Source organism: Rhagoletis pomonella, unplaced genomic scaffold (assembly GCF_013731165.1).
Source record: "Rhagoletis pomonella isolate Grant_MI unplaced genomic scaffold, Rhpom_1.0 Rhpom_scaffold_03125, whole genome shotgun sequence".
NCBI classification, from domain to species: Eukaryota; Metazoa; Arthropoda; class Insecta; order Diptera; family Tephritidae; genus Rhagoletis; species Rhagoletis pomonella.
Window position 1 is genome coordinate 1 of NW_023461678.1, and position 9710 is coordinate 9710.

The following is a 9710-nucleotide window of genomic DNA, read 5'->3' on the forward strand; positions in this document are numbered from 1 at the left end:
GTTTAAAAAAAACGTTCTTCGTGTCTGCAGGACCTATTCCAACGAATTTTGACCTCAGAGATGAAATATCTCATATTTTCATCAAATTCTTTTAAATTTTCATCAGATGGCCTGATGCGATCTTTCATTTGTACCGTTAAAACGTTAAATTTATCATTGAATCGATCGCAGCCTAAGTTTTTCATTATTTCATAAAGGCTTTGACGAGTAACCCAAATGATGATTGAACTCGTACCTATAAAGAAAATAATAATATAATTAGGCCTTTAAAGTTATGGTTATTCTCCGTTTACTCGTCTACCCGTAACCATATTAGTTAAAAATATCACTTTCATTATTTCTGTTCACTGCATAAACAATAACACAGATTATAATTACCAATAAAAATATGCAATATGTACAATTCTTTACGGCTTCACATATACCCTATAGATCATTGAACAAGTAAGTTACGTAATTCTAAACTATTATTGTAAAATTTAATAAGCCCAAATTTTATTTTATAAGTCTGAGCAGGTATGTGCATAAATGTATACATAATTTCTTTGATACATGCAAGTACTAAAAGTTTCGCCTTTGAAACAAAACAGTATTTAGCCTACTTTTGATAATATACGTTTGTACCTAACAGTTATGCCGTATGTAGGGTATAAAACAAAAACAGTAATTGAGCAAACAACGAACGTAGACAATAACAATATTACTTTCTTGTATGTTTTGTACTTAGTTTTCACTTGATATATTTGGTTTTGTTCTTCATCGAGAATTTCATGTATATTTCACCAACGAAGTTATATTATACTAGCATACCCGGCGAACTTCGTCCCGCACAAAATTAGATTTTTAATTTAAACATTTTGGTGGTTTCTCCAATAATCCACAATTTACGATTTGTACTGGCACATTCATCGGCTAAGACTATGGTTTGACGGTCGTTTGCCGACATAAATAACCGAACGAAAGTGTTATGCCCATTAGAAGTTCCCTGGTGGCAAAAATGATCCAGATCTATAGTGAATGTGCCCTAGAAACTGTATTTTATAGTTGGTAGCAATTTCAAAACGAATGCGTATCCTTGTTCAACAGAAATACAATATACATACATAGACTGAGATAAAATACCTTAAAAGCCAGTTTCGCGAAAGCAATTTAAGTGAAAAAGGATTTTTTTGTCAGGTTCTAAATTAAATTCAATTAAAAAAATAAATTTTCATTAAATTGCTTTCATGAAACTGGCTTTTAAGGTATTTCGACAGATGGTGATTTGAGAGGTGAGATTTGAGCTTTAACGCATAATAATATTGGCAAATCACATCCATTGCGCCAATCGTAACACACGAGAGTTCGATATACTCAATGGCGCAACACGTCGATTTAGTCTGACATTTACGGCACCTTTTCTCACTTGTCGATTTTTAGTAATAACTCGATGTCAGCACCACCTGGCAGCTCTTTTTTGCAATTGAACTGCCTTTACTAAACTATCCAGAGACCCACTCAAACATACACACACACAAAACTTTGTTGAAATTCCCCCTAGCCATTTAGGATTTCACTCACTGTTCAAGAAATCATGGCATTTGGCAAGCCTGTTGGCAGCTGACCAGTTTGACGTTTTCTTTGTGCAATTTTCGTGCTTTGTTTGTTGTTATTTAATCCACTTTCAGTTTCAGTTCGGCCCTACAATAAAGATATAATTTGCAACAAGTATCGAAGTAATCTTCAAATATAGTGTACAATAAGCTGCTTAGTACGATTACCAATAAAGTGAACTGAAACCTACATTGGCTTATTCTAGCTTTTTAACATTGGCATTCCTTGCGGGGAGTTTCTTGTGTGCGCTTCGCTTTTGGTTGATTTGCATACAAAAGACATCATTAGCCATCGCCGACTCTTTTGCGTGCAAATTAATTGCAAAAGTAAATGTTATAACTACGCTGCTTCAAATTTGTTAACTTTGAAGCTATTTACATATGTACATTGCAAACGGCACTCTTTACTGTTTGCATGAAAGCTACCTATATACATATATATATAAAGCTGCTTATATGCATACTTGCTATACACATAAGAATATTCGGGAACGCTAACTGGACTTCTTCGCCGTCCACGTATATATATCAGCAGTCAAACCAGCTACTAAGAAGTTTTTTTTTACGCAAAACCGCTAAAAATAAACAAACCAATGGGTTTCTAACCGGCCGCCGATCACTGCTTTGCCAGTATTGGGAAAAATACGTCAAAATCTATGACGAAGTCTCAAACGCTGCTGACGATGCCTGCACTACTGAGCTGGCACAGCCGGCTTTGGACGCGTACAACGAAATCGAGCGCATCTACACCGAAACATTGGGGGAGCTGAACGATATGATTGAGGCAACGAGCTCCCCTATCATTACGGAGCCACCAACAATTCCTGCAACTGCTGTGTATCCGGTTCATAGCCTTCCACCAATTAAACTACCACCTTTCGATGGGTCATTTTTGCGCTGGTACCCCTTCAAGGATTTATTCACGTCGATCATCATCAAAAATCGAGACTTGTCAGACACGCAGCGCTTGCAGTATTTAAAGGACAGTCTCATTGGCGAAGCGAAAAACTCACTGGATAACATTGCTACAACAGACGGTAACTTCACTGTCGCCTGGTGCTTGCTGGAGCGCAAATTCGACAACAAACGCATCATTATCAATGCACATCTAACCGAAATTACAAATTTGCCACCGATACGAAGAGAATCCGCCGCCAATTTGCGATCATTGATTGACAGTGTCACCGCATCGTTACGAGCATTAGAACAACTTGGCCGTCCGGTAGCTCACTAGGACGACTGGCTCATCTACACTGTTGTGCACAAGCTTGACAGTGCCTCTGTACGTGCGTGGAAGCTGTCTATCTCCTCCAACAACACACTTCCAACTTTCGATGATTTACGTAATTTCATCGAAAATCAAACCAAATCATTGAAAGTCGTGCAAAGCTTCGCGGATTTTAAGCCAAGTAATTTACAGTCGAAGGACACTACTACTATCAAATCCAAACAACAAGGTTTGAAAGGGTACCATACTACTGAAGCGAGTTGCCCTTGCTGTTCTAGCAAGCACTACATCTTATTTTGTACAGACTTTCGTAACCAAACGCCCCAGCAGCGATACAAGACAGTACAGCAAGCAAGCCTGTGCTTGAACTGTTTGCGCTCTGGTCACAAAGCTCATCAGTGCTCGTCAAAACGCCGTTGTCAAAAATGCAATTCGGCTCACCACACTATGATTCATGAGTACTGCGCAAACAACCAACCGACTCCACCTGCGACCATGAAATCTTCGTCAGCAAGCAACCAAAGTCCTATATATACATACAACGCATCCATCACTCAGCAGACCTCTTCGGTCGTTCCTCCGGTGCTACTCGGAACAGCGTTAGTCGAGCTGCATTCTAACACCGGTCACACCATGGTACTACGCGCTTTGTTAGATAGCGGAGCTGAAGCCACCTTTATCAGTGAATATGTAGTATCCCAGCTTAAACTATCGAGGTCGCCGCTGCGTATTCCATTAAATGGAGCTAACGGTCAAAGGTTGGCTACAACCACTGGCTCGGTGGAGTTTTCGCTACGTTCAACTATTTCCACTTTCGAAATGCGCTGCACTGCTCTAGTATTTCACGCGTAGGAAACCTGAGTCCATCTGTGAACTATCATCCTGAACACTTTAAGCCGTTTTGGGACCTTAAACTTGCCGATCCTAAATTCAACATATCAGGAGCTATCGACGTCATTTTGAGTGCTGGTGACTACGCCACAATCATGCTGAACGATATCAAGCGTAGCCCCAACACTAATGTCATCGCACAAAATATGCAATTAGGATGGGTTATTTTCGGCAGCCTACCAGAACGAGGTAACTCATCAATGAAGGCCGCGTATGACTGCTATTGCACTAGACTGGAGCTAGACGAACTTCTTCGTCGATTCTGGGAGCAGGAAGAGGTAGCCGTGCAACAAACCTTAACTAAAGATGAGATATTTTGCAACCAGTTCTTTGAATCTACTACGCAACGCACTGAGACAGGTCGGTATGTGGTACGACTCCCGGTCAAAAATGAATCGGGCCTTTCTCAACTTTCATCATCACGAGAGGCTGCACTATCGTTATTAAGTACCATGGAACGCCGTTTAAATCGAGATGTCTCAGTACGCAAACTATACCACGACTTCCATGTCCGAATACTACAAACTTGGTCATATGGAGTTGGTTGGAAACGATATGCTCAACGGACGCGTCAGCTATCTTCCACATCACAGCGTGCTAAAGGACTCAAGCACTACGACCACGTTGCGTGTCGTGTTCAACGCATCAAAGCGAAGTGGGTCTGGGTTGTCGTTGAACGACTGCCTACACACAGGTCCAAAGTTACAGAAGGATCTTGCTTCGGTCGTCTTGAACTGGCGCAAATACCGAATTGCCTTCACAGCCGACATCTAAAAGATGTACAGGCAAATTTTGGTCCATCGGGAAGACGTCGACTTGCAACGAATTGTCTGGCGATTCGGCGATCGAGAGTACCTCAACCTTTCGGTTATTAACGGTTACTTATGGAACCAATTGTGCGCCGTTCCTTGCTATGAAGGTTTTACAAACGCTTGCTAGAGATGAATAACAACAGTTTCCGCACGCCTGTTCCACACTATTGAACGAATTCTATGTAGATGACGTTCTATCTGGTGCTGGAACCATTTTTGAGGCCAATCAACTCAGAGGTGAACTACAACAACTTTTGCTAGCTGGAGGTTTCAAACTCCGAAATTGAACTCCAATTCTACTGATATGCTGCGAGAAATAGATCATGAAGATCATGGGGATAAGGACCCGTATGAGCTTAACACTGAAACCGAGTCGAAGGCCTTAGGCATCGTTTGGATGACACACTCCGACTGCTTCAGCTACAAAATAACGCTTAACCCTGCTAATCGACGATTCACTAGGCGCCAACTGCTTTCAGACGTCGCGAAGTTATTCGACCCGCTGGGCTTCTTGGCTCCAGTACTAATACGAGGAAAGATTTTATTCAATTTGAATCAATCCAAAACGAGTAGGGAATGCTTCGTGCCGAATTAGAGAGCTTAAGCAAACTCAGAGTTCCACGCTGGATACAAACGTCTCACAATGCCACCTCGTTTGAATATCACGCATTCGCAGATGCATCTGCACAAGCATATGCCGCGGTGGTGTACCTAAGGGTGATTTCGGAGCGCGACGCACATGTCACCTTACTTATAGCCAAAACTAAGGTGGCGCCACTCAAAAGGGTTACTATATAACGACTCGAGCTTTGTGCAGCGCTGCTGGCTGCCCAACTCATCAAAAAGGTTCAAGGAGTTCTTAAGCTGCAAACTGTCGACACGTTTTTTTGGTCGGATTCAACCACTGCGCTTGGATGGATTCGGTCAAACCCCGGCAAGCTTAAAGAATTGGTTGCTAATCGAATCACTCAGATACACGAAATCACATCCAGCGACACATGGAGGTATCATGCGCTTTGGTGGACGGGGCCACCGTGGCTACAATCATCTGCTGACAGTTGGCCGCAACTACGCCCACCGGTTCCTCATCTGCTTCCTGAAATGAAAACCATTAAGTTGCTAAACACGCAGACTGCAGTGGCTGAGTCATCAATCCTCGAAAAGTATTCTGATCTTGGTAAGTTACTCGCTGTCACCGCCTGGAGCAGGCGCTTTATTTCCGCCAAACTTGGAAAAGCCCATGCTACAACGTCGCATTGTCTTTGGAGTGAACGCTATGCCGCGCTAAAATCTTGGACGAAGCGAGTACAGCAAGAAGAGTTTGCTCTGGAACTGAAACAGTTACGCGCGGGCAAGAGCATCGACACGAAGAGCAAGCTGGCCAACCTGCACCCCCTCGTCGATCCTGAGGGCATATTACGCGTCGGTGGGCGGCTTAAAAACGCTAACCTATCATTTAAAGAGCGATACCCCATGATTCTACCCAAAAATAGTCACTTAACATTATTACTAATTAAACAGTCAACCCTCAACCACATTCGACGACGATTCTGGGTGATAAACGGCCGTACAGCAGTGAAAGCTGTCATCAGGAAATGTCTGCCATGTTTTCGACAAACTTGTCAACCAAGCACACAACTTATGGGTCAACTACCAAGTCCTCGGTGCAACGTCTCATTGCCATTCGTCCATACCGGAATAGATTACGCAGGTCCGTTCCAAGTGCGCACGACAAAGGGCAGAGGACATCGTGCCTATAAGGGGTACACAGTTGTATTTATTTGCCTCGCTACGAAAGCTTGCCATCTAGAGCTTGTGAGCGATATGACTGCCGAGGCGTTTATAGCTGCTCTAAATCGTTTTATTGCTACTCGAGGCCTTTGCACAGATGTCTACAGCGATAATGGTACCACATTTGTAGGCGCAAACGCACTTTTGGCCGGCGAACGAGAAGCTTTGAAAGCTCAGCTTCAAGCAGCTGCATCGTACACTTCTCGTCGTGAAATAAACTGGCATTTCATACCACCTGCCGCCCCTAACTTTGGGGGGATCTGGGAGGCTGCGGTGAAAAGCATGAAGGTGCACCTAAAACGAGTAGTTGGACAGGCTACTTTAACTTTTGAGGAGCTGTACACCGTACTAAAACAAATTGAAGCCTGCCTCAATTCACGGCCACTAACCGCGCTCAGTGACGATCCCGACGATCTCACGGCGTTAACTCCGGGGCACTCCTTGGTCGGCAGAGCTCTTACAACCACCCCGGAAGGATATTCGTTTAACGCTAATATGACACATCTGACTAGGTGGAAACAGCTTACGCAGATGTATCATGACTTCTGGGTACGATGGTCGAACGAATATCTTCAAGGACTCCAAGCCAGAACCAAGTGGCGCCAACAAAACCCAAACATCGAAATTGGGCAGCTTTACCTTATTCGAGACGAACGTTCACCCCCAACGCAGTGGCCGTTGGGGCGAATATTGGACATCCATGAAGGATCAGATGGCATCGTAGGAGTGGTGACCGTCAAAACTAAATCTTCAACGCTCAAACGACCCGTCAACAAACTTCCTATCTTACCAATCGATAAACCACTCGCAGACGGTGGGCGGCCTGAGGCATCATAACTTCGTCCCCACTTAGGACGAGGTGGGCGGAATGTTCAAGAAATCATGGCATTTGGCAAGCCTGTTGGCAGCTGACCAGTTTTCTTTGTGCAATTTTCGTGCTTTGTTTTTTGTTATTTAATCCACTTTAAGTTTTACAACTAGCGCGCACAGGGGCTCGGCCCTACAATAAAGATATAATTTGCAACAAGTATCGAAGTATTCTTCAAATATAGTGTACAATAAACTGCTTAGTACGATTACCAATAAAGTGAACTGAAACCTACATTGGCTTATTCTAGCTTTTTAACACTCACAAATATACATACAGAAGAATTATATACACGTTCAATAATAAGTAAAAGTCAGTACTTTGTACTTTTCCACGCCCTCTTTTCAAAGAGCCCATTTTTCTCAATGAATATGGGATTAATTTCATATATCTCCATACGAAGTGTTCCAGTACTTACCATGAACATTTCCAGAGATATGCAGTATGAAGTTCGGCTTGCATGGTAGGTGCCACGCCCCCTTTTCCAATAGCTCCATATTTTCTCCGTGACTATGCGATTAATTTCATATATCACCACACCATGTTCCAGTACTCTACCAAGAACAATTCTAGAGATATGCAATAAGAAAAATTGGACTTGTATGGGAGGTGCCACGCCCATATAAAGTTCCAGTTCTCTACCATGAACACTTCCAGATATACTTATTATGAAATATTCCGTTTGTACGGGAGGTGCCACGCCCCCTTTTGAAATAGTACGAATTTTTATCCAAGAGTATGGGATTGATATCATATATCTCCATACCAAGTTCCAATACTTTACCATAAATACTTCCAGAGATATGAGAAATTCGGTTTGAAAGGGCGGTGCCACGCCCCCTTTTCCAATAGGTCCAATTTTTCTCCAAGATTATGCGATCCAATGCGATACCAAGTTCCATCACTCTACCATGAACACTTCCAGAGATATGCAGTGTGAAAAATTCGGTTTGTATGGGAGGTTCCACGCCCCTTCTATATATCGAGATTTTTGTTAGCCGATAACATTCCTTTGAACGTCTGCAGCAGGTGTCGGAAATTTAAAAAAAATCGGTTCAGCCGTTCTCGAGCTTTGCGATATACATAGATGAATAAGAGTTGCTGCTTTTAATAATGCGCTCACTTAGGTAACATAATAGCAGGGTTTTTATGCGTAATTACATAGATACATATGTATGTACATAAATATGCATATCGTCGTTTAAAGTAGAACACCGCGTATCGACAAAATGCAAAACCGCGTATGTGAGGTTGCATAAATTGTTTTATAGAGAGTAAAAACACTCATATTTCAAAATTGTTCTCCTTTTTATAAAGCAATCGCATTTCTGGCTAGTATATTTCAGGACGAATGGATAAGGACTGAGCCAAGAGCTTGTGTGAGCAAATCCAATTTTTGGCAGCCAATGTCAGTTACGCGGTCTTGCAGAACAACGATACGCGGTTTTGTTCTTTAAACGACCATATACAAATGTAAGTGCTAACAGCAATGTTAGTTGCTCCTTCTGGCAACATAAACGACTCTACATACATAATTGCCTACATTATTTCTCCATGAACTGTACATCTTCTTCTTCTTCTTATTTGGCGCTGTAACCGCCTAAGCGATTTTGGCCGAGTCCAAAACAGCACGCCAGTCATTTCTCTTCTGTGCTAACTGACGCCAATTGAAAATGCCAAGTGAAGCCAAGTCCTTCTCCACCTGGTCTTTCCAACGCAGAGGAGGCCTTCCTCTTCCTCTGTTCCCAGCATCGCGGCCCGCGTTGAATATTTTCAGAGCAGGAGCGTTTCTGTCCATCCGAACGACATGGCCAAGCCGCTGAATTTTAATTCGCTGCACTATGTCTATATCGTTGTAAAGCTCATACAGCTCATCGTTAAATCGTCTGCGATATTCGCCATCACCAACGCGTAAAAGTCCGTAAATCTTTCGCAGAATCTTTCTCTCGAAAACTCCAAGAGCCGCCTCATCAGATGCTTTCATTGTCCATGCTTCCGCGCCATACACCAGCACAGGCATGATGAGTGACTTATAGAGTGTGATCTTTGTACGACGAGAGAGGACTTTACTTCTCAATTGCCTACTCAGCCCAAAGTAGCACTTGTTGGCAAGAGTGATTCTCCGTTGGATTTCAAAGCTGACATTATTATTGGTGTTAATGCTGGTTCCCAAATAAACGAAGTCGTCTACTTTTTCAAACTTGTAACTGTCAACAGTGACGTGGGTGCCAAGACGCGTATGATCTGACTGTTTGTGTGCTGACAGGAGATACTTCGTTTTGTCCTCGTTCACCACCAGACCCATTCGCTTTGCTTCTCTATCCAATCCCGAGAAGGCAGAACAGACGTAGCCCTTGTTTTTACCGATAATATCGATGTCGTCGGCATACGCCAGCAATTGTACGCTCTTATAAAGTATTGTGCCTGAGCGGTTCAGTTCTGCGGCTCTTATTATCTTCTCCAACATAAGATTAAAGAAATCACACGAAAGGGGGTCCCCTTGTCTGAAACCTCGTTTGGTATCAAAC

The 9710-nt window shown here is 42.8% G+C and overlaps 2 protein-coding genes across 2 annotated transcripts; both read left to right on the forward strand.

Annotated features, from left to right (window-relative positions):
* Nucleotides 1–2367: 2367 nt before the first annotated feature.
* On the forward strand, nt 2368–2826 carry LOC118753975. Its single transcript, XM_036488846.1, has one exon. It carries the CDS (start codon nt 2368–2370, stop codon nt 2824–2826), a length of 459 nt encoding a protein of 152 aa, XP_036344739.1.
* Nucleotides 2827–5963: 3137 nt separating this feature from the next.
* On the forward strand, nt 5964–7193 carry LOC118753974 (the record flags this gene model as incomplete). Its single annotated transcript, XM_036488845.1, is given in 1 exon segment — nt 5964–7193. A coding segment is annotated over 1 exon segment (1155 nt). The 3' UTR covers nt 7152–7193.
* Nucleotides 7194–9710: the final 2517 nt, after the last annotated feature.

Coding starts and splice junctions, on each gene's coding strand:
- LOC118753975 (XM_036488846.1), top strand. CDS start 2,368: ATGATTGAGGCAACGAGCTCCCCTATCATTACGGAGCCACCAACAATT.